Raw genomic sequence first — 24,046 nt, 5'->3', positions numbered from 1 at the left:
AAAGTTTTTTTTCTTATTATCTCATGGGATGTGCACATCATTGGCAAAAGCCAGCATTTGTCATCCATCCCTAAGTGCTCTTTTAACTGAGTGGCTAGCTTGGCTATTTCAGAAGGGATTAAAAGAGTCAACCACATTGTCGTGGGTCTGAAATCACATGTAGGCCAGACCCAGTAAGGACAGCAGATTTTCCTCCCTAAAGCACATTATGTTTTGCAAGTTTCTATAACAATCAATCATAGCTTCATGGTCACCATGACTGAGACTAGCATTAAATTCCAGATTTATGAATTGGATTTAAATTCCGTCAGCTGCTATGTTGGGATTTGAACCACAGCCCTCCAGAACAATAGGCTGGGCCTCTGGATAACCAGTCGGGGGCATTACCACTCTTACATCTGCATAAATACCCATACACTGCTACTGCATCTTTCTTTAGTTAAGGCCACAAGCCTTAGTGAAGCAATTGACTGGGAATTTTCACGATGTGTGTGTTGTCTACTGAAGGGTCAGTGCCTCCTCACTGCTCTGAGGAACATTTCAAGAGCCATTTCCCTGGAAAAAGAATCTGATAATGTACCTAAATTGCACTTGATAGTATGATGATGGTGTTACAATTCACTCTGGGAGTCCTCAAGTTGCTATGGCAGCTTGCACCTTTTCCTGCTGTGCATCATGAGGCTCCAATTTTCTCTCCGTCATCCCAGCTGACCAGGAATCTGCACCGTTCATATCCCCCAGCCATTGGTGTGTGTTGGAATGATTGATAAATCAACTTATCTGGTCGTGTTATGAATTCACCTTCATATTCTAGATTTGGGCCTTGAATCCAGGCTGCCTCAGAGGCAGGAACTCTACAGGACTTCCACTGTTGATACAGAGCAGCAAATGCCAATGCAGATCCTCTGCAAGAAAGAGCAGAGGTTTGGCATCCTGCCCCATGGGCTCAGTTTGTGGTGTTTTTCTGTGATCATGGACCCATCAGTTTTTACAGTTGCTGATGAAGATAGTGGCTGTAATGTATTCAAAGCAGCAATAAGAATTAGATGATTTTGAGGCATGTTGACGTGAACTTTTAGTTTTGTTTGTTGTTAATACGTTAAATTTGCAGGGTTTGGGTGAAACGTGGAGGGCTGGTGAGGGGCCGATAGAGCAATGCTTTCCAAGCCAGCACAAGCGAGCGGGGCATATGGCCTTTTGTGGTATGTGATTGTCTGAATTGTGCCTCGTAACGACTCTGAGTATTGTGACGTTGCAATCTGTGAGCTCTTGTGTTGAAGAAACCTCAATAGTCTACGAGGCACGCACCAATCCTTTCTAACTGCTCTGTTGCCCTATAGATTCTCAGCCAGACTAAACCCCCCGTACCACCAGTGTCGACCAGCCTCTCTTCCCACCTTCCTGCCACCCAGCCGGCGCCCAGGTTTCTCCGCCAAGGCTCCTTGTCAATGTTGGGCTGCTCAGCAGGGCTGCCTACACTGTCAGTTTCTACAGTCCAGCCCCCGACTACCAGTTCCGCGAAGCTGTACAGCACGTTGGAGAGCACAGAGCCCAGCAAGGTGGAAGGGACCACCAGCACTGACAGCAATATGGACAGCGACAGGGTAAGACTTTTGCATGACCTCGATGAAATACCCCATGTTTGGCCCATGTACGAAGAATGCTATTTCTTATTTTTGATACAAGCACAGGTGAGGTGGGGGATGGTTGAGCGGATAGGTAGATGGTACTGGTCAACCTCATACCTTCAACCTACAGTTACTACTCTCCTGTAAGGGCATTGGCATAACAGCAGGCAAGGGCAATTTCATGAAAAACGCTGCAACGCTTCACCCCAAACAAGCTTTACTTGTGAGGCATCACCAGACACACTGAATTAGCCCCTCTCCTTCACCCAAATGAGCACACTGTTTTGACACAGCATTTAATCAACAACTCGTAAGACCATATGAAACTGGAGGTGTAAGTTAAATGCTCCCTTGAGCGTTTTCCACCATTAAATATCACAACAGATCATCACCCTCATCTCCAGTCTACCCTGCTATTCCCATAGCTCTTGATTTTCCTAGGCCCAAAAAACACACTCTCTCTCTCTGTCTTTCTCTCATGGATGTTCTTAACCACATGCACAGCTGCCTTGAGCACAGAATGGCAAAGGTTCATAACTTTCTGCATGGAGAAATTTCTCTTGATCTCAGTCCTGAAGAGCCTAAGCCCTTATCCTGAGATGGGGGTCTAGCCAGGGGCAAAAAACTTCTCATGATCTACCCTGACAATCCCTCTTAATAATTCAACAAGATTAACTCTCATTCTTCAAACTGCTGCAGACTATAAGATTATTCTACTCTTTTCTCTCTCATTGTTGGCCCCTTTATTCCCTTTCTTCTATCCCACTCCCCACTCTTTATCTTTCCCTCTATCATTCACCTTCCGTTCCTGTTTATCATCTGCAGCTCATTGATTTCCTTATCCACACTGAATCTTTCCCACAAGGCGGTTTTGGTTAAAAGCAATGGATAGGCTTTCTACTTTGTCTTTTTCCTCCCAAATCATACAGCACAGGCTGTTCAGCCCATCGTGTCTGTACTGCGACAAATACACTATTCCCTACACTGGTCCCACTTTCCCACACTAGGCCGACAGCCTTGAATGTTATGACCCTTCAAGTGCTGATGAGCCTCAGCTACCCTCCCAGGCAGTACATTCCAGACCCCCAGCTCTCTATGGGTGACAAATCTTTTCCTCAAATCCCCTCGAAACCCCTGGCTTTTCACTTTAAAAGTGGGCCCTTTTGTTCTGGACCATTCGACTGAGGGGAACAGCTGCTTCCTATCCACCCTGTCCATGCCCCTTATCATCTTACACACCTCTTTGAGAATCCCCTGTCTCCCTCCAATCTTCTCTGCTCCAAAGAAAACAATCTGAGCTTCTTCAGCCTCTCTTCATCACTGAAATGCTCCATTCAGACAATAAATCTCCTCTGCACCCCATCCAGTACAAGTTTTTTTTAACGGATCGATGATGTATATAGTGTTATAAAATATGCCCGTGCTTAACCAGTCTGTGCTCGTTCAGAGAAGGGTTGCCCAGTTAGGGCTGAGCTATTCGGGCAAACTAAGCAAGATGCTTCCCTGAGAGAGGATGCATGCTGATCGTGTTTCTCCTCTGGTCGCAGTACCTGAAGAAGCTGCACACGCAGGAGCGTGCAGTGGAGGAGGTGAAACTGGCCATCAAACCCTTCTATCAGAAAAAGGAGATCAACAAGGATGATTACAAAGATATTCTCCGCAAAGCAGTACACAAGGTAAGCACTTCACAACTGTTAATGGACATTTTCTGCAACGACACAAAATGGTGAGATTTATAACACCCTTCCCCAACTCAATCCAAAATTTATCAGTCAGTAATTCCCTTTCTCTTGGTCTAAGTGTTAGAACTGAAGCAGAATAAAAATAACTGAAAACAAAAATTGCTGGCGATCAGTGGGTTAGGCAGCATCTATAGATGTGCTGTGATCACGAGCATTTTTTTGTTTTCAGTACAGGTTGTAGCATCTGCAGTAATTTACTCCTATAGAATAAAAATAAACTTTATTGGATCCTAGTTTCCAAAGGGCCCCACCTGCCAGAGCCCCACCTGTGCGATTTATAGTTTTCGCCTTCTGAATATGACTGGTCTCTGAAGAAAGTCATCACCTTTTCATTAGGGAGGCCAGCATTTATTGCAGTTCCAAGTTGCCTCTTGAGAAGTTGGTGGTGAGGCACCTTCTTGAACCGCCGCAGTCCACACACTGTGGTGAGACCCGCAGTGCAGGTAAGGAGGTAGTCCCAGGATTCAGACCCAGTGACAGTGAAGGAGCAATTGACATTGGTTGTAGCTCGAGCTGATGTAATAAGAGTTATTAATGGTGAATATACTCTCAAGACTCGCTCTTCTGCCAAACGTGGCAAGAATTTTGTGATAGGGAACTCCTAAATTGGTGCGGGTTTGTAATTTTCAGTCACCCCCTGACGATGAAAGAGGGTAATGTTCATACACAGAAGGAATTGACAGCAGAGACTAGGCAAACCAATACAAAACATGAAAAGTAGGAACTGGAGAAGAGTAGCCAGCCCCACTGCATTCTTAATCAAGATCAAGACTGATCCACCTCAGCTTCACTTTGCCATAACCCTTAATTCTCTTTCTGCCCAAAATTCCAACCCTTATATTTACAATTTATTAGCGGCCTGAGCATTCCCAGCTCTCTGCAGTAGAAATTCACAAGTCTTAGGCAAGGAGGAGGTTCTTCACTTTCAATGCTGACTCCATATTTTACGACTTGTCCCCTTAACCATTATGTCTGTATCCTTCTGCTCCATCACTTACTGATGGGCCCCTTAATCGCACAGGGAAGTTAAGGTGCCATCTGCTGCAGAAGGGGAGCCCAGGGTTATTATGTGACCCTGCTACAGTTTTTTTATTTGTTTGTATGATAGTGTCATTGGCAAGGTCAGCGTTTGTTCCCCATCCATTTTTGCCCTTGAAACAGTGGTTGCCCTTTGAACTGCTACAATCCATGTGCTGTAGTTAGACCCACAATGCTGCTAAGAAAGAAGTTCCAGGATTTTGAACCAGTGACCGTGAACGAATAGCAATATAGTTTGAAGTCAGAATGTTGTCCATGGGGAACTTGCTGGTAGCAGTGTCTCTGTCCTAAGTGGTAAAAATTTGGTACAAGAAGGACCAATGATGAGTTGCAGCAGTGCATCTTGTAGATGGTACACTCTTCTGCCACTTTGAATTGGAGATGTAGAGAGTTTAAGATGGTCTACTGAGCAAATGGTCTGCTTTGTTCTAGAGATATAGAAACATGGAAAATATTAGCAGGAGTAGGATATTCGGCACTTTGAGCCTGCTCCATCATTCAATACTATCATGGCTGATCATCCAACTCGGTCCCCTGTTCCCACTTTCTCCCCATATCCTTTGATCCCTTTAGCCCTAAGAGCTGTATCTAACTCCTTCTTGAAAACATTCAATGTTTTGGCCTCAATTGCTTCCTGTGACAGAGAATTCCACAGGCTCACCACTGCCTGGGTGAAGACAATTTTCCACATCTCAATCCTAAAAGGTTTCCCTCTTAAGACTGTAACCCCTTGTTCTGGATTCCCCAGCTAACAGAAACATCCTTGCTACATCTACCCTGTCTAATTCTGTTTGAATTCTTATAGGTTTCTATGAGAACCCCCTCGTTCATCTTCTAAACTGGAGTGAATATAGCCCTAACTGATCCAGTCTCTCCATTCATCCACCACCCCTATCCCAGGAATCAGGCTGGTAAACTTTCAATGCACTCCCTGCGTAGCCAGAACCACCACCTTCATATAAGGAGACCAAAACTGCACACAGTACTCCTGGTGTTGTCTCACCAATGCCCTGTACGTTTGCAGCAAGTCATTACTCGTGAATCCTCTAGCTGTGAAGATCACCATAACCATTTTGTGGCTTCACCACCTGCTGCATCTACTTTCAGCAGCTGGTGTACAAGGACACCCAGGTCTCGTGGTACTTTCCCCTTACTCAATCTATCACCATTCAGATAATAATCTCCCTGTCTGTTTTGCTACCAAAATGGATAACCTCACATTCATCCACATCATACTACATCTGCTATGTATTTGCCCACTGAACTTGGCCAAATCCCACGACAGCCCAGTTCTTTGAGAGTTCATAGCGTTGTACACATTCAGACAAGTTTGCAATGTTCCACCATACTCCTGACTTATGCCTAGTGGTGAACAGGCTTTTGGAGTCGAGGGTTACTGTGCACAATTTCCACTCTCTGACCTGTTCTTGTAGCCACAGTATTTAATGCAAGTGCTGTCCAGGTCTTATTACATACCTAAGGCATCCACCACCAGCCCAAACTCATTTCACCTCTCTCCGCTACAGATCTGCCACAGTAAAAGTGGCGAAATCAACCCTGTCAAAGTTGCCAACTTGGTGAAAGCGTATGTGGAGAAATACAAGTATGCACGAAGGCACAGCAAGAGACCAGAGGAAGGAGGACGCCAGAGCAATGGGAAGGAGGCTGGGAAGTTAGACAAACATGGAAAAGCGGCAGCACAGACGTAAACAGGAACGAGAGACAGTTTTTATTATTTACCAGAATTCAATAATTTTGCGCACCTCCTTTTATTTTCATTTTAATAAGTGTGAAGACTTTTTTTTAAAAAAGAAAACTTTAGTAAGTCATTCTGACGTACCTGGGTTTATCTCATTGTGGCAGTGCCTAATGATCCTGAATTAGATGTAAGAAACTTGGGACACTTTTAATGAAATGCTGAGGGGTGGGGAGGGAGGGAGGGGGCGGAATATTCTTAGAAAGTAAAGGACAAAACAAGAACCTTTTGAGAACTGTTTACTGTATCTCCTGATGGCTGTATATAAGATAGGAGCCACTGGCAAGCTTTCTCATCTTCTCTCGTGTCCTGTTGATTTTTATTTGTTTTTCTCTTCTTCCTCCTCCTCTTTCCTTCTTCCCTTCCCTCCCTCCCATTTTCTTCATGCATGAAGTTTTTTTGTAGGTCAGTGAATTCCATACAGCTGCACTGTCTTTTAAATGGTAATAAACAATATTACGCAGTCAGCCATTCTGAGAGAAGGCGATGTATCAGAGAGAAATGATTTTTCCTGTTGATGTCTATGTTATTCTTTACCCTTTTGGAAAAAAAATGGTATATATATATACATGTATAGTACAATGTTGGAAAATGGCAGGGGTGAATTGATTAAGTATTTTCATTTGCGCATTTTAACTAAGGAAATAATGAGGATTGTACTGGTGAGCACTGTCTCAAGGTTGCAGTCTCTGGGCACTTTTATGTTCACCATCCACCTGATACTGGAGTTAGTGGCCCTTGAGGCATCTGTGGCCAAATATTTTCATCCACTGCGAATCACTGTTGTAAAGTGAGTGTTGGTTCTTGGAGAATGAGGCTGTTTTATTCTGTATTAGGGACTGTCTAATTACACATGTCCATTTTTGTTATAGCACCACGCCACTGTCTTTCTCCCCCAGAGCCATTTGTGAGTGTCAGGCATTAGGCACAAAGTCCACAGAAGAGATGGGAAAACTTGTTTAGACTCTCTGGTGAACTCTGCGGCCCAGGGTTATGAGTCTCATCCCCAAGAGAGAATTGAGGAACGCTTGTGAAGAATGAAGGAATGCCTTTAGTTTGCAATTTCTTGCGATTACTTTTCCAACCAAAAAAAAAAGCAAAAGATTTTGAACCCAGATATTTTACTGTAAGCTCGGGCAATCAATTGGCTGTGACCACCCCCACCCCCTTGGGCTCTCTGGGTTTCTGAGAGGGAATTTAGGCAACACTGTTGTTTTAATTTTAGTGCTTTTAGTCAGTAAGAGTACACCATTCCCCTTCCCATCTCCACCACCACCCCCCCTTCTCAATCTGCTGCCAATCATGTTACAGAATACGGGATTAACTCAGGCAACTTGCCAGGCAACGCAACCCAGTTGCGCACCTCAAGGTTGAATTGCCACATCTGACTCTGTTGCTGTAATTTGCTTTTTAGTTTCTGCACAGGAAGAGTCTCTAGCTCAAAGGTGCAAAGAAGTGCAGTCGTCTTGTATGTGTGACCTGCTTTATATCATTTCTGGCAATGTGATAAGGGGCTGGGTTTAAGATTTAAGCTGGGGCTGTGTCCAGTACGTACTGTTATTTCAAGGAGTGGGTGGGGGGAGGGAGGTGATGAAGCTGGGGAGGAGAGGGAGGGTGGGCTGAGAGATTGTGTGGTGACAGTGCAACGTTACCAGCCTTTGTCTGACTGTCGTTTGGTGTCGTCTATATTTCTGGATGGATTTGCCAGTGTGAGTGTGTGTTGAAAGGTGGTTATTTGATGAATGAGACTGCGTGTGCGTGTGCGTGTGTGTGTGTGTGTGTGTGTGTGCGCGTGTGCGTGTGTGTGTGTCTGTGGAACCAAAGCAGGTTTCACTGACCCAAGGAGTATATATATATTGATATTTGGGGTTTTGCTGGCCTTTTTAAATACTAGATAATAAAGAATGCACATTTAAAAGGAGGCAGTAGGGTCCCCCTTGTGAAATTACAGTATCTCATCAAAAACAGTTTTTTTTAGTTAAGAGAAATAAGCTCACTGCCTCAAGAAAATTGGACAAACTGTTTTGTAAAACATCTAATTTATTTGGGCTGTTTATATTCGCAGTTGAGGGAGCCTGCCCTAATGTTTCCACACCTCCCACCCTGAATAAAAAGAAAACTATTAAACAGTATTAGCACCGCTGAAATGAGGAACACATTGATGTTAGGATTTGCTGAGCTGAAGGAGGTGAAATGTCTTCAGAGTTTTAACTGTTATCCTTGCTACACATCCCACATCCTTTCACCGATGTGACTGGCAGTATCTGATGTCACAGCACCAATGACTAAATAAATCACTGGGGAATCAGCGATGATGCTGCTTTGGATGAACTGGGCACCAAAGCATAGGTCAGTTGCCAAAGAGAAAAGGAATGGACAATTATTTTAAAAAACACCAATTCCCTCAACCTAGCATGGCTCTTGCTAAAATCAGGCAAAATGAAATTATTGTAAAAGTCTGAATCTCTGTCCAAAGAGAAGTAAATTCCAATTGAACAGTCATCCCCTCCCAGAAGTGATAATGCGCCTGTTATTGTTGGATTGGTGGGGAGGTGGTCAGTTTGTGTAGACAGCTCCTGTGCTCCATCAGCTGTGCTAATATTGTATGTATCTGCCTGTTATTGAGAATATTGTAAAAATAAAAGTCAGATTGTTACAGAACAGGAGTGCTTGTCTCTTTGAAAAACAGTAGGAGGCATGAGACAGCATCTTATTTCATTTAGTTCTCCTCCCTCTGCCTAGCCCGCGCTTATGGTTGTTCATTTTGGGCTAGCAACTAGGGCAGCAGTGTTGGCTTCACCAATGCTGAGCTAGTGAGAGGGGTGAGCGGAGCAGGTCCGCATAGGTAGACGTTTACTTCACTGCTGGGACCACTGCGCTCTAGTGTTGTGGCAAATTGTGAAGAACGAGTCTGAGATTGCTTTAAATGCCTGGAGGAAACTTAACTACAGCAGCAGGCTCTGCTTGACTGGTGTAGGGATGATGCATGTCTACCTTTGCTTCAGATGCGTGCTGTTAGCAGATCTGTCCCTAGAAGCACACTGCTTTGTGCGTTTGAAACTTCACCGTGTTCACAGGGAAATCACAGATTAAAGTAAATACACCATCAAAATCTACAGTCAGAAATTAAAAACTAGCTGCTTTGGCAGTTTTCACCTCTTGACATGGTGCCAGGGATTCAGCCAAACCCAATTCAGAAAAGGGTTTCCCATGGGAAGGTAGGCACGTCATTTACACAAATACGTCAACATTTCCACAACAGCAGCCTCTTCAGAATGGAGTTTGCCCTGTCCACAGTCACTGACTTGCTTTGGTTTTCAATTACTGGTACCTAGCCCCCTCTATTTCCTTCATTTCTTTTTTGATTTGTTCTGGAACGCTTTGCCTGTTCTTGGGCTTTTGACCTTTCTTTGTCATTTATTGCCCCTCCCATGGGCTTTCCTGACCCGTTGTTGGTAGCATGGTATGACCCAAGGGGCTTATTTCAGAGGGCCTGTTGTGAGTCAAGTACTGGAGTCAGGTTTAGGTCCAGGCTTTCTCACTTCCCGTCCTATCGCCACACATGGATCAGCAGGGCTTTTGCAACAATCCAACAATCTCACAATCACTTTTTTTAAACCATGGGCAGACTATTTTTCTTTCCAAATTTTTATCATTCTGGCCATTCACACATTCCCCCAACTCCCACCACCATGAGGTTCGAACCCTCATCCACTGGATTAATGCTTCATTTAGAGATGGTCCCTCCCTCTTGTCACCGCTGACTTGGCAATGGTAGTTGGAGGCAGGCTGCCCAAGGGGGAGACAATCTGCCTACTCGATATCCATGTGCTGCTCCAGTATGAACAGGAAGCTGGAGGAGGAGAGGGGATCGGAGAGCTGGAGGTTGATAGAATCACCATGCAGCGAGGAGGCTCCTACTCCATGTGCCAGTTCGTGCAACAGTTTGAAGGTTATGGGTGTCACCTGAATGAAGGGGAAGAAGAACCCATCAGTACAGAAGCTGGAATCTCCTGCCATCGTTAAAACACGTTGACTTCAATTGTAAGTCTCTTAACCACTGCTCCGGGGCAGCTCATTGCACCTTAGAAATGTCCCATGCCCACTCCATTTAAATAGCTCCAGTTTTCATTTATTATAGAATCCCTATAGTGTGGAAGCAGGCCCTTTGGCCCAACAAGTCCTCACCGACACTCAGAGCATCCCACCCAGACCCATCCACCTAATCTACACATCCCTGCACGCTACAGGCAATTTAGCATAGCCAATCCACCTAACCTGCACATCTTTGGACTTGCTGCCTAAGGCAGGAAAATGGAAGTTGAAGAACAGATCAGCCATGATCTAACTGAATGGCCTCTTCCCATTTCCACTGGTAGTTACAGGAGCACAACAGTTTGTATTGTAGGTTGCAAAGAGCAAACAAAATCGATATTGTGTGGGAATTTTCAATAGCTATATTTGAGGGAGCTCTTTCAGGCACCTACTGTCACTGATCTGTCGGACAGATCTTTCCCACCTGGCAGGCTGGACCCCTAGTTTAAGCATCTCAAGTCTCAGCTTGGGTAATGTGGAATGTCGAACACCAACAGGCCATTCACCCCAGCTACGCGGGGTCTGAAAGCCCCCTGTCAATGAGGAAGAGGGATTTCCCCTGAGTTTGAGGAATGGGATTTTGTGTTTGTGTGTGTGTGTGCGCGCGCGCATGTGTGTGTGTCCGGGGTAGGAGGGCGGGGAGGACCAGGATACGATCAGAAATGCCTCGGGTTCAGGGTGGAGTTTATGGGGCAGCAGGGGACGGGCTGAAGTCAAAGGGTGAAATCCTGGGTCACTGTCACGGGTTGGCCTTACCTGCACCATGATCATCTTCTTATTCCAGGTTCTATCGCCAGGGTCTGGCCACAGCTCCCCGAAACACAGCCAAATGGAATACTGTGGAGATCCACCCTCCGAGTTCAGAAAGGCACACATTTCTGTGGAGGAAGGATTTAGAATATTTACAGTGCTTTGACAACTCACTGGAGGAGGTGACAAACTGCAATAGCTGCCATTGTGCCAACAAACAGTAACAGAGCTAATACAGGTTATAATACCAGTGGCTGGTTCAGACTTCACCACGTAGTCTGTCTGTGTTCCTACACCTATCCCTCACTTCAACCTGTTCACCTGCCACTCGTCTCACTGCCCTTGCAAATGGACTCCTTAAAAATGTAAACAATTTTTTATTATTCTTTCATGGGATGTGGGCATCACTGGCAATGCCAGCATTTATTGCCTGTCCCTAAGTGCCCCTCAACTCATTGACTGACCTGGCTGTTTTCAGAGGGCAGTTAAGAGTCAAACACTTTTCTGTGGGTCTAGAGTCACGGAGACCTGCTTGGTCAGCTTCCCTAAAAGATGCTGATGAATCAAATGCAATTTTACAACAATTGATGCTCATCGTGACCAAAACTAGTTTTACATCCCAGTTTCTTTTCAAAATCATCGCAATTGTGTCCATTTTTTTTTTGACATCAGAAAGCACGACCTGGGGTCTGAAGTTTGACTTTTTGAAAGGGTAGTCATTGAGTGTATTTAAGACAGAGATAGATACGTTGATGAGTAAGGGGATCAGGGCTTACATGGAGAATGGAATTCAGAAATATCAGCCATGACTGAATGACAGAGCAGACTCAATGGGCCGAATGGACTAATTCTACTCATACCTTACAGTCCAAGTGTGAGTTGAATGGTGACGGGTGTGTGGAGCAGTCTGTATGTGACACTGAGATGTGTCTTATCACCTCCATCACCCACCTTGATGAAACTGAGATAGGTCGTACAGGACGGTGAGCTCCTTGCTGGAGATCTGTCGAGGTTCATTACTTCTCGGGTTCTCCATCATTGACCAGAAGGTCCTACAGCTGCCGAGTCTCTGCGCACAGATCTGATTATTGTTCACTTCCACAATCAGCCCTTGGCCCATCCCCTCCAACAGCCTGTTTGTGTACATGATTTGTTGCTGGTCACTCAAACAGGAGGCTGCTTCTGGGAACCGGAGGTCGTCCAGGTACGGGAATTTAGATTCTGATGTGTAACACAGTCGGAATCCATCAGGGTTCTTCACAGTCTGCTCCTTCACCCTCCTGCCACGATAATAGATTGTTACCTCAAACTGGGTTGCTGTGGAAACACAAACTTTGTGTGAATATTTAAATTTTCCATGTTCACTGCGATTCTTTGCATCCCAATCCTTCGATCAGTGTCTCATTTCACCTCCTCTGACCCCATAACCTTGTTAAAAAAAAGGTGTTTGTCACCATACCATTACCATCCTGCTAGTTACCATGGTGGCTCAGTGGTTAACACTGCTGCCTTACAGCGCCAGGGACCCGGGTTTGATTCCAGCCTGTGGGAATGCGGGAGCAGTGAGAGCGAGGACCAGGGGGCTGCCGGGAAGGTAAGTTAATCCTTTAAAAACTTACCTCGTGAATAGGCGGAGCGCACGCTGAGCAGGAGCAGACACGGGACGGCTGAGTAAGTGAGGTAATATATTTGGGCGCTTGCTTTACCTGAAACACTACTTAGGTAGTGTCTCCCACCCATCCTCCTCCTCTAACCAAAAAAAAAGGTTCTGAGCGCCAATTTGGTAAGGTTACTAGTTTTTTTATTCAGAATTCAGAACAGTGGGAATGGATGTTAGGGCAGTTGCATGCTCCTCCTGTAGAATGTGGGAGGTAAGGGTCACCACTAACGTCCCCACTGACTTCATCTGCGGGAAGTGCACCCAACTCCAGCTCCTCGGAAACCACGTTAGGGAACTGGAGCTGGCGCTGGATGAACTTTGGGTCATTCAGGAGGCTGAGGGGGTAATTGAGAGAAGTTACAGGGAGGTAGTCACACCTCAGGTACAGGAAAAAGGTAGATGGGTTACAGTCGGGGACGGAAAGGGAACAGGCAGACAGTGCAGGGATCCCCTGTGGCCGTTCCCCTCAGTAACAAGTATACTGTTTTGGATACTGTTGGGGGGGAGCGACTTACCAGGGGTAAGCCATGGGCTACAGGTCTCTGGCACAGAGTCTGTCCCTGTTGCTCAGAAGGGAAGGGGGGAGAGGAGGAGAGCATTAGTCATTGGGGCCTCCATAGTTAGGGGGACAGATAGGAGATTCTGTGGGAACGAGAGAGACTCGCGGTTGGTGTGTTGCCTCCCAGGTGCCAGGGTCCGTGATGTCTCGGATCGTGTTTTCGGGATCCTTAAGGGGGAGGGGGAGTAGCCCCAAGTCGTGGTCCACATAGGCACCAACGACATAGGTAGGAAAAGGGATGGGGACGTAAGACAGAAATTCAGGGAGCTAGGGTGGAAGCTTAGAGCTAGAACAAACAGAGTTGTTAACTCTGGTTTGTTACCCTTACCACGTGCTAGCGAGGCGAGGAATAGGGAGAGAGAGCAGTTGAACACGTGGCTACAGGGATGGTACAGAAGGGAGGGATTCAGATACCTGGATAATTGGGGCTCATTCTGGGGTACGTGGGACCTCTACAAACGGGATGGTCTACACCTGAACCAGACAGGTACCAATATCCTGGGGGGGAAATTTCCTAATGCTCTTCGGGAAGGTTTAAACTAATTCAGCAGGGGGGTGGGAACCTGAATTGTAGCTCCAGTGTACAGGAGGTTGAGAGTAGTGAGGTCATAAATAAGGTTTCAAGGTCGCAGGAGTGTACCGGCAGGCAGGAAGGTGGTTTGAAGTGTGTCTACTTCAATGCCAGGAGCATCCGGAATAAGGTGGGTGAACTTGCAGCATGGGTTGGTACCTGGGACTTCGATGTTGTGGCCATTTCAGAGACATGGATAGAGCAGGGACAGGAATGGTTGTTGCAGGTTCTGGGGTTTAGATGTTTCAGTACGATCAGGGAAGGTGTTAAAAGAGGGGGAGGTGTGGCATTGTTAGTCAAGGACAGTATTACAGTGGCAGAAAGGATGTTTGATAAGGACTCGTCTACTGAGGTAGTATGGGCTGAGGTTAGAAACAGTAAAGGAGAGGTCACCCTGTTGGGAGTTTTCTATAGGCCTCTGAAAAGTTCCAGAGATGTAGAGGAAAGGATTGCAAAGATGATTCTGGATAGGAGCGAAAGTAACAGGGTAGTTGTTATGGGGGACTTTAACTTTCCAAATATTGACTGGAAACGCTATAGTTCAAGTACTTTAGATGGGTCAGTTTTTGTCCAATGTGTGCAGGAGGGTTTTCTGACACAGTATGTAGATAGGCCAACAAGAGGCGAGGCCACATTGAATTTGGTACTGGGTAATGAACCAGGCCAGGTGTTAGATTTGGAGGTAGGAGAGCACTTTGGTGATGGTGACCACAATTCGGTTACGTTTACTTTAGCGATGGAAAGGGATCGGTATATACCGCAAGGCAAGAGTTATAGCTGGGGGAAAGGCAATTATGAGGCGATTAGGCAAGATTTAGGATGCATAGGATGGAGAAGGAAACTGCAGGGGCTGGGCACAATTGAAATGTGGAGCTTGTTCAAGGAACAGCTACTGCGTGTCCTTGATAAGTACATACCTGTCAGGCAGGGAGGAAGTGGTCGAGCGAGGGAACCGTGGTTTACTAAAGAAGTTGCATCTCTTTCAAGAGGAAGAAGGAGGCTTATGTAAAGATGAGGTGTGAAGGCTCAGTTAGGGCGCTTGAGAGTTACAAGTTAACCAGGAAGGACCTAAAGAGAGAGCTAAGAAGAGCCAGGAGGGGACATGAGAAGTCTTTAGCAGGTAGGATCAAGGAAAACCCTAAAGCTTTCTATAGGTATGTCAGGAATAAAAGAATGACTAGAGTAAGATTGGGGCCGGTCAAGGACAGTAGTGGGAAGTTGTGCGTGGAGTCCGAAGAGATAGGAGAGGTGCTAAATGAATATTTTTCGTCAGTATTCACACAGGAAAAAGACAAAGGTTGTCAAGGAGAATACTGAGATGCAGTCTATTAGACTAGACGGGATTGAGGTTCATAAGGAGGAGGTGTTAGCAATTCTGGAAGGTGTGAAAATAGATAAGTCCCCTGGGCTGGATGGGGTTTATCCTAGGATTCTCTGGGAAGCTAGGGAGGAGATTGCAGAGCCTTTGGCTTTGATCTTTATGTTGTCATTGTCTTCAGGAATAGTGCCAGAAGACTGGAGACTAGCAAATGTTGTCCCCTTGTTCAAGAAGGGGAGTAGAGACAACCCTGGTAATTATAGACCAGTGAGCCTTACTTCGGTTGTGGGTAAAGTGTTGGAAAGGATTATAAGAGATAGGATTTATAATCATCTAGAAAGGAATAATTTGATTAGGGATAGTCAACACGGTTTTGTGAAGGGTAGGTCGTGCCTCACAAACCTTATTGAGTTCTTTGAGAAGGTGACCAAACAGGTGGATGAGGGTAAAGCGGTTGATGTGGTGTATATGGATTTCAGTAAAGCATTTGATAAGGTTCCCCACGGTAGGCTATTGCAGAAAATACGGAGGCATGGGATTGAGGGTGATTTAGCTGTTTGGATCAGAAATTGGCTAGCTGTAAGAAGACAGAGGGTGGTGGTTAATGGGAGATGTTCATCCTGGAGTTCAGTTACTAGTGGTGTACCGCAAGGATCTGTTTTGGGGCCACAGCTGTTTGTCATTTTTATAAATGACCTGGATGAGGGCGTAGAAGGATGGGTTAGTAAATTTGCAGATGACACTAAAGTCGGTGGAGTTGTGGATAGTGCAGAAGGATGTTGCAGGTTACAGAGGGACATAGATAAGCTGCAGAGCTGGGCTGAGAGGTGGCAAATGGAGTTTAAATGCGGAAAAGTGTGAGGTGATTCACTTTGGAAGGAGAAACAGGAATACAGAGTACTGGGCTAATGGTAAGATTCTTGGTAGTGTGGATGAGCAGAGAGATCTCAGTGTCCATGTGCATCGATCCCTGAAAGTTGCCACCCAGGTTGATAGCGTTGTTAAGAAGGCGTACAGTATGTTAGGTTTTATTGGTAGAGGGATTGAGTTTTGGAGCCATGAGGTCATGTTGCAGCTGTACAAAACTCTGGTGCGGCCGCATGTGGAGTATTGCGTACAGTTCTGGTCGCCGCATTATAGGAAGGATGTGGAAGCATTGGAAAGGGTGCAGAGGGGATTTATCAGGATGTTGCCTGGTATGGAGGGAAGGTCTTATGAGGAAAGGCTGAGGGTCTTGAGGCTGTTTTCGTTAGAGAGAAGAAGGTTAAGAGGTGACTTAATAGAGACATACAAGATGATCAGAGGATTAGATAGGGTGGACAGGGAGAGCCTTTTCCTCGGATGGTGATGGCTAGCACGAGGGGACATAGCTTTAAATTGAGGGGTGATAGATATAGGACAGATGTCAGAGGTAGGTTCTTTACTCAGAGAGTAGTAAGGGCGTGGAATGCCCTGCCTGCAACAGTAGTAGACTCGCCAACTTTAAGGGCATTTAAATGGTCATTGGATAAACATATGGATGAAAATGGAATAGGGTAGGTTAGATGGGCTTCAGATTGGTTTCACAAGTCGGCGCAATATCGAGGGCCGAAGGGCCTGTACTGCGCTGTAATGTTCTATGTTCTATGTTCTGGCAATTGTGTGGGGTTTGCATGTTCTCCTGTGTCTGTGTGGGTTTCCTCTCGGTGCTCCCACAACCCAAAGGTGTGTAGGAAAATGCAGAGTTACAAGGATAGGTTAGGAGGATCGATATGGATTCAATGGGCCTAACGGCATACTTCCACACTGTAGGGATTCTATAAAATCTAGGAGCAGAAGTCAGCCATGAGTCAGGATAGTGAAGAAGGCGTTTGATATGCTTGTCTTTATTGGTCAGTGTATTTAGTATAGGTGTTGGGGCTGTACAGGACATCGGTTAGGGCCACTTTTGGAATACTGCATACAATTCTGGTCTCCCTGCTATAGGACGGATGTTATGAAACTTGAAAGGGTTCAGAAAAGATTTATAAGGATGTTGCCAGGGTTGGAGGGTTTGAGCTATAGGGAGAGGCTGAATAGGCTGGGGCTATTTTCTGCGGAGTGGTGAAGGCTGAGGGGTGACCTTATGTAGGTTTCTAAAATCATGAGGGTAAGTAGGCAAGGTCCTTGCCCCGGGTGGGGGATTCCAAAACTAAAGAGCACAGGTTTAAGGTGAGAGGGGAAAGATTTAAAGGAGACCCAAGGAGCAACTTTTTCACTCAGAGATAGTAAGAACTGCCGATGTTGGAGTCAGAGATAACACAGTGTGGAACTGGATGAACACAGCAGGCCAGGCAGCATCAGGGGAGCAGGAAACCTGACGTTTCAGGTCGGGACCCTTCTTCAGAAATTGAGTCTGCACGGACCCTCTGAACAGAATCTCACCCAGACCCACCCCATCCCATCCCGACATCGGGTGTTTACAATGGCTAACCCACCTAATCAGCACATCCATGGACACTACGGGCAATTTATAGCATCTAGCCTGCACACCTTCGGTATGTGTGAGGAAACCAGAGCATCCAGCAGAATCTCACGCAGCCACAGGGAGAATGCACAAACTGTCACCCGTGGGTGGAATCGAACTTGGGTCCCTGATGTGGTGAGGCAGTGGTTCTGACCACCGTGCTGTCCCAGTGGATGGGGAGGAACTGTTTCCATTGGGGAGCAAAATCTACTAGTTGGACTCAGACGTTTCAGAAGTGAAATTAGATATCACATTCACACATAAAAGGTGTGGGAGAGTTTTGAAACTCTCGCTCAAATGGCTGTCGGTGTGGAGTTGAGGCCGAGATGAGATCAGCCACGATCATATTGAATGTTGGAGCAGGCCCTAGGGGCTGAATGGCCTACTCCTGCTCCTAGTTCTTATGTTCCCTCACTCAGCACTGCACTGAAACAGTCAGTCTCTAAGAGGCATTCACACTTAACAATCTTGTGTCTCACACAACTGCGATTAAAGATACGACTTGTATTTTCATAGAACTTTTCGATCTGCTTTACAAGCTTCCGAGGAGAATCAGAATTCCTTATCGAATGAAGCAGACAACCTCTGCACAGACCATTGGTATCTGGAAGTCAGACGGCGTGACTGATTTGAAGCTAAATCTGCCAGATACCCACTGAATGAGGGCCACACTTTATACACAGAATGCACAGGGTGAAGGGGAGTACAAAAAGGTCAGAAAATTACAACTAACCAAGCTGTCCATTGTGGAAATACCCTGTCATCTGTGTTTGGAACTCGCCAACATTTGGGAGGGTGTAATTGGATCCTTCGTCTGCAAGTGGCATCGCGCAAGCACCATCTGCACTGTCAGTGGGCCTTATTTCACTCAGGTTGCTTGGAAGCACTGCGTACTCTGGAGGATAGTTGGAAGCACAGAGGGCTGCTCCCATTTCCATCATGGTTCCTTCTCCACCGTCCCCTGAGATGAGACAGATGCCAGATCAGTTCGCGACATTGTCCACTCCTGCTGCCAACCCAACTGGGTGTTACCCTTACACCAGCCCCCACACCCCCCACCAGGCCAGCACTCCTGCCCACACTCAGGGCACCCTCCGAGGTGAAGTTACAGCCTAACACCGTGGTACATGCATTTCCAAACCCACCGGGTTGCTGGTCAGAATGGAGCATTCTATTGTAGAAGTCGGGGGAGGGGACTGTTCCTGGGGCACAGGAGCAGGCCTCTGGTACCCAGGTGAGCAATGCCAGTGGCTGGCAACGCTGTCAATGATGGTCTTTTTAAGGAAGGAACAGGATTTTGGAATCAACCTGTTCAGAGACATTTCTGCACACGCAGGTGGGATTTGAACCTGGGCCTCCTGGCTAAAGGTAGGGACATTACCACCGCATCACATGAGCCCCTCAGGATGAACCAGATCTGTTTTTCTAAACCACCTGTTCAGAGTTGTTATTTTACGCCTCTGGAGCAGGTGGGACTTGAATCTGGGCCTCCCGGTCCAGGACAGGGACACTACCACTACACCTAAGAATGGATTAGGTCTGTTTTTCTAATCAAACTGTTCAGAGATGTTATGATATACCTCTGGAGCAAATGGGATTTGAACCCAGGCCTCGTGGCTGAGGTGTAGGGACACTACCACTGAGCCAAAACAGCGAACCAGACCATGCTCCACAGATAACACAGAGCAGCGTACGCTCATTGGAGCATATGTTCAGGAGCTGGTCTGCTTTGATAGCCTGCATTGCTCTTATCAGGATTTGCATGGAAATTATTCACTTGGAAAACACAGGCGATTTACTGCTGGTGCTGAACAGATAGAGGAGAAAAAAAACACCACGGGTGATTTGTTGGAGGGAAAAGAAGAACAGTCCTGTGTAAGAGCACTTCGGGATACGGGATTTTTAAAAAAAAAGCAAAGGGGCTAGTCTTTTGTCAGGCTATCGTGGTGCTGTGTTCCCATTTATGAGCCAGAAAGCATCGGCTCAAGTCCTATCTACTCCAGAAGTGTGTCACAACATTTTTTCTTTTGGAATTAATCTGTCCAGACATATCAGCAGCTCGTTACTTGTGTATGAAGTTCCAGGTTAAATTCCCACCTGCCCCAGCATCGCGTCCTAACAGGTTGATTTGATTTTCTTTTTTTTTTTAAAAAGGGGGCTAGTTTTCTTTCCCCCCCCCCAGTAAAGGGAGTCGGTTAGAGGGCAGATTGGGATTTGTACCGAATTATGAAAAGCGACTAAAGAGTTGTGGAAAGTAGTTGGGTTCCTGGTTCAGTGAATGGAAAACTGGCTATTTCAGAGCGGGCAGGCTACAAACAGAGAACTCAGTTGATTTGTCATGAGGGTCGGGTTATGTCAATCGTTCCAATTCAGTGAAGATGAATTTTATGGTGTGAGGTTGTCAATAGAAGAGTCTTTTTTTTTTGATATTCATTCACGGGATGAGTTTGTTGCTGCCTAGGCCAGCATTCATTGCCCATCCCTAATTGCCCAGTGTGCAATCAAGAGTTAACCCCATTGCTGTGGATCTGGAGTCATATGTAGGCCAGACCAGGTAAGGATGGCAGTTTCCTTCCCCAAAGGACATTAGTGAACCAAATGGGTTTTTCCCGACAATCGATTCAACGTTATCATTTGACTCTTAATTCCAGATTTTTACTGAATTCGAATTCCACCATCTGCCGTGGCAGGATTTGAACCCAGTTCTCCAGAACGTTACCTGGGCCTCTGGATTAACAGATCCAGCGAAAATACCACCGGGCCATCACCTCCCCTTTCTCTCCAAACACCCCAGCTCCTTTCCCCATTGAGACTTGTAATTCAACTCCATCATTATGCTTATATTGTTGCCCTCAGTCCCAGGGCATTTAAGGGGGGGGGAACAGAAACAAAACTTAAATTCTGCCCTTCCCCCACCGTCCTCAGTCAGACAGTGAGATCATGTTGCTCAAATGTCCAGAGCAAAGCATGAACCCTGACCTTCAGAGAGTGCTAGCCACTGAGTCTGCAAGGAGAAGGGAGCTAACAGAGAGCAGACAAACCAGTCTGGTGCTTGAACTGGCCTCAGTGCCCTTAAGTTGAAATGTGAAAATCTACTTGCAAGTGACTCTTTTTGTTGGAGAGGAAAGGCCGAGGATTTGCCACGATCGAAGACACGAAGACCCGCAGCAGGATAGAAATGAAACAATGTTATTTACCTGACGCCTGGTCCAATATCATCATGTCTCGCAAGCTGCTCTCCAGTGTCCCCTATTGAAGGCACAGATAAGATTATCCCACAGATCAAACTCATGGGCCACCACTCAAAAAACATAACTCCAATTCAGAGATCAATCGACTTTGTAGTGATTGTAACAAAGTCAGATAGGTGGATCTCACAGAATACGAGTTCCCTGATCGAGGCTGTTAACCTGGTCCAATCAGGGAGACAACAAGGTGCAGGGCTGGATGAACACAGCAGGCCAAGCAGCATCATAGGAGTAAAAAGGCTGACGTTTCGGGCCTAGACCCTTCATCAGAAAAGGGGGAGGGGAAGGGGGTTCTGAAATAAATAGGGAGAGAGTGGGAGGCGGATAAAGATGGATAGAGGAGAAGATAGGTGGAGAGGAAACAGACAGGTCAAAGAGGCGGGGATGGAGCCAGTAAAGGTGAGTGTAGGTGGGGAGTTAGGGAGGGGATAGGTCAGTCCAGGGAGGACGGACAGGTCAAGGGGGTGGGATGAGGTTAGTTGGTAGGAGATGGGGGTGCAGCTTGAGGTGGGAGGAGGGGATAGGTGGGAGGAAGAACAGGTTAGGGAGGCAGGGACGAGCTGGACTGGTTTTGGGATGCGGTAGGGGGAGGGGAGATTTTGAAACTTGTGAAATCCACATTGATACCATTGGGCTGCAGGGTTCCCAAGCGGAATATGAGTTGCTGTTCCTGCAACCTTCAAGTGGCATCGTTGTGGCACTGCAGGAGACCCAGGATGGACATGTCGTCTGAGGAATGGGAGGGGGAGTTGAAATGGTTCGCGACTGGGAGGTGCAGTTGTTTATTGCGAACCGAGCATAGGTGTTCTGCAAAGCGGTCCCCGAGCCTCCGCTTGGTTTCCCCGATGTAGAGGAGGCCACAACGGGTACAGCGGATGCAGTATACCACATTAGCAGATGTGCATCTGCTTGATGTGGAAAGTCTTCATTGGGGCCTGGGATGGGGGTGAGGGAGGAGGTATGGGGGCAGGTGTAGCACTTCCTGCCGTTGCAGGGAAAAGTGCCGGTTCTGGTGGGGCTGGAGGGGAGTGTGGAGCGGACAAGGGAGTCACGGAGAGAGTGGTCCCTCCGGAAAGCAGATAAGGGTGGGGAGGGAAAGATGTCTTTGGTGGTGGGGTCGGATTGCAGATGGCGGAAGTGTCAGAGGATTATGCGTTGGATCTGGAGGTTGGTGGGGTGTACGTGAGGACGAGGGGGATTCTGTTTTGGTTGTTATTGCGGGGAGGGGGGGTGAGGGATGAGTTGCAAGAAATGCGGGAGACACGGTCGAGGGCGTTCTCGACCACTGAGGGGGGGAAGTCGCGGTCCTTGAAAAACGAGGACATCTGAGATGTACGGGAGTGGAATGCCTCATCCTGGGAGCAGATGCGGCGGAGGCGAAGGAATTGGGAATAGGGGATGGCATTTTTGCAGGAAGGTGGGTGGGAGGAGGTGAATCAGGGAACCCTGGCTGACAGCTATAAACAGGAGTGTCAGGGTTTCTGTTCATTCTGAGAGCTGGCTCTGAGGGAGCTGGGTTGGTGTCAAGGTCAGCATAAATAAAGGGTGACTTGGTGATGGGATACCAGCTTCTGTGGAGTTATTTCAGACACCTTCACGAGAACCTTCCACCCGCTGGATATTGTGAAGAGGCCCTCTAGCCTAGGCAGGCAACCATGGCAAGTTACGATCTCCAAGGAGCAAATCAAGATCCAGGTAGGCCTTTCGTCCCCCCGCCCCGTGAAAGAGGTAATTGAGTGACCCAATCAAAGTCGTTACAAATTACAACTGGGTGGACTCAGGAAAGATGTCTCCAAAGGGAACTAGAGAGGAGTGAGGGATCTACTGCAATGATGGGACAGGGTTCAACACTTGGAAGTTAGCAACCCACCTGGTCTTGTTCCATTATGGTATCAGCAAGAGCTGATGTCAAGGTAGAAGAATTGGATAAGAAGTCTTCTGGACAGGTTTTTGAGTTGATCCTAGAGTCAGACAGCACGGAAACAGACCTTTCGTCCCACTAGTCCATGATGATCATAATCCCAAACTAAACTAGTCCCATCTGTGTGTGCTTGGCCCATATCCCTCCAAACATTTCCTATTCACATACTTATCCAAATATCTTTTAAAAGCTGTAACTGTACCTGCATCCACCACTTCATCAGGAAGTTCATTGCACTCGTAAATCACTCTCTGTGTTGCCCCTAATGTCTTTTTTTAAATCGTTCTCCTCTCACCTTAAAAACATGTCCCCTCCTCTTGAAATCCCTCAGTCTAGGGAAAAGACGCCTGCCATTTACCTTATCCACACCCCTCATGATATTATAAACCTCTATAGGTCATCTCTCAACCTCATACGCTCCAGAAAAATGTCCCAGCCTCCCCTTATAACTCAAACCCTCCATTCCCGGCAACATCCTGGTAAATCTTTTCTAAATCTTGTCCAGTTTAATAATATCCTTCCTATAACAGGGCAATCAGAACTGCACACAGTGCTTCACAAGAGGCCTCACCAATGTCCTCTACAACCTCAACATGATGTCCCGAGCTATTCCAGAGAAACGCCTCTCTCTTCCAAACAAAAAGGGTCACTCATTAGGAGACACGCACAGCCATTATGAAGCAGCAGGAATCAGGCAAAAATCACACAAGGCAGAAGGGCTAAAGCATTTGGCTGAAAAATGTGAGCATGAGAAGAAAGTGCTTCGGACAGCTCTGGAAGAAAAACATTAATGGCAGAAGAAAAACTGGCCACCAAAATGGAACAAACAAATAGAACCATGAAGCCCAACTCTGGTGACCAAAGTGGAATGCCAGGGAGACAGGGAAAAACGGATGAAGTGCATGGAGAAAAGATTTACCAGAATGTTGCCGGGAATGGAGGGTTTGAGTTATAAGGAGAGGCTGGATAGGCTGGAACTTTTTTTCCAGAGTGTATGAGGATGAAGTGCAAAAAAGTGAAGAGATCAAAGAAGAAAGTGATGATGAGCTCCATGTGAATCCTTTTTTTTGTTTGGAATTTGAGGATTTTCAAACATCCGAAGATGTGTTTTATTTTTAAATGGCCAGTGTGTTAATGGGAACTCCTCCTAATTTTGTAGTAAGGCCGGCAAGTCAGCAACTGTAAGCCAAAAGCTGGCCATTGGGGAAGCTTGTATTTTGCATCAATTTTGTCAGTAATCCTGTGGATCTTTTTACCCTTGTTTCCCCGCACCCC

At 46.5% G+C, this 24,046-nt stretch overlaps 2 protein-coding genes across 5 annotated transcripts in view; one reads left to right on the top strand and one right to left on the bottom strand.

The window, feature by feature from the left end:
• scaf1 (SR-related CTD-associated factor 1) overlaps window positions 1-8,825 on the top strand; it is a 40,005-nt gene extending 31,180 nt beyond the window's left edge. For all 4 annotated transcript variants that reach the window (XM_020521945.2, XM_048617431.1, XM_020521946.2 and 1 more), the window contains 3 exons: window positions 1,341-1,604; window positions 3,176-3,304; window positions 5,935-8,825. In XM_020521945.2, coding sequence (XP_020377534.1) covers window positions 1,341-1,604; window positions 3,176-3,304; window positions 5,935-6,117 — 576 coding nt within the window. In that variant the 3' untranslated portion in view covers window positions 6,118-8,825. The remainder of the gene's footprint in view (window positions 1-1,340; window positions 1,605-3,175; window positions 3,305-5,934) is intronic.
• Window positions 8,187-24,046, bottom strand: part of LOC109912359 (interferon regulatory factor 3-like) — a 27,263-nt gene continuing 11,403 nt past the window's right edge. The window contains exons 5-9 of the mRNA XM_048617432.1: window positions 20,800-20,851; window positions 18,336-18,563; window positions 11,961-12,326; window positions 11,016-11,137; window positions 8,187-10,130 (exon numbers count right to left, since the gene is read on the bottom strand). Of these exons, the coding sequence (XP_048473389.1) occupies window positions 9,978-10,130; window positions 11,016-11,137; window positions 11,961-12,326; window positions 18,336-18,563; window positions 20,800-20,851 (921 nt within the window). The 3' untranslated portion in view covers window positions 8,187-9,977. The remainder of the gene's footprint in view (window positions 10,131-11,015; window positions 11,138-11,960; window positions 12,327-18,335; window positions 18,564-20,799; window positions 20,852-24,046) is intronic.

The sequence above is a fragment of the Rhincodon typus genome, chromosome 37, assembly GCF_021869965.1.
Source record: "Rhincodon typus isolate 14 chromosome 37, sRhiTyp1.1, whole genome shotgun sequence".
Lineage (NCBI taxonomy): Eukaryota > Metazoa > Chordata > Chondrichthyes > Orectolobiformes > Rhincodontidae > Rhincodon > Rhincodon typus.
This window is presented reverse-complemented; position numbering and strand designations above follow the sequence as displayed.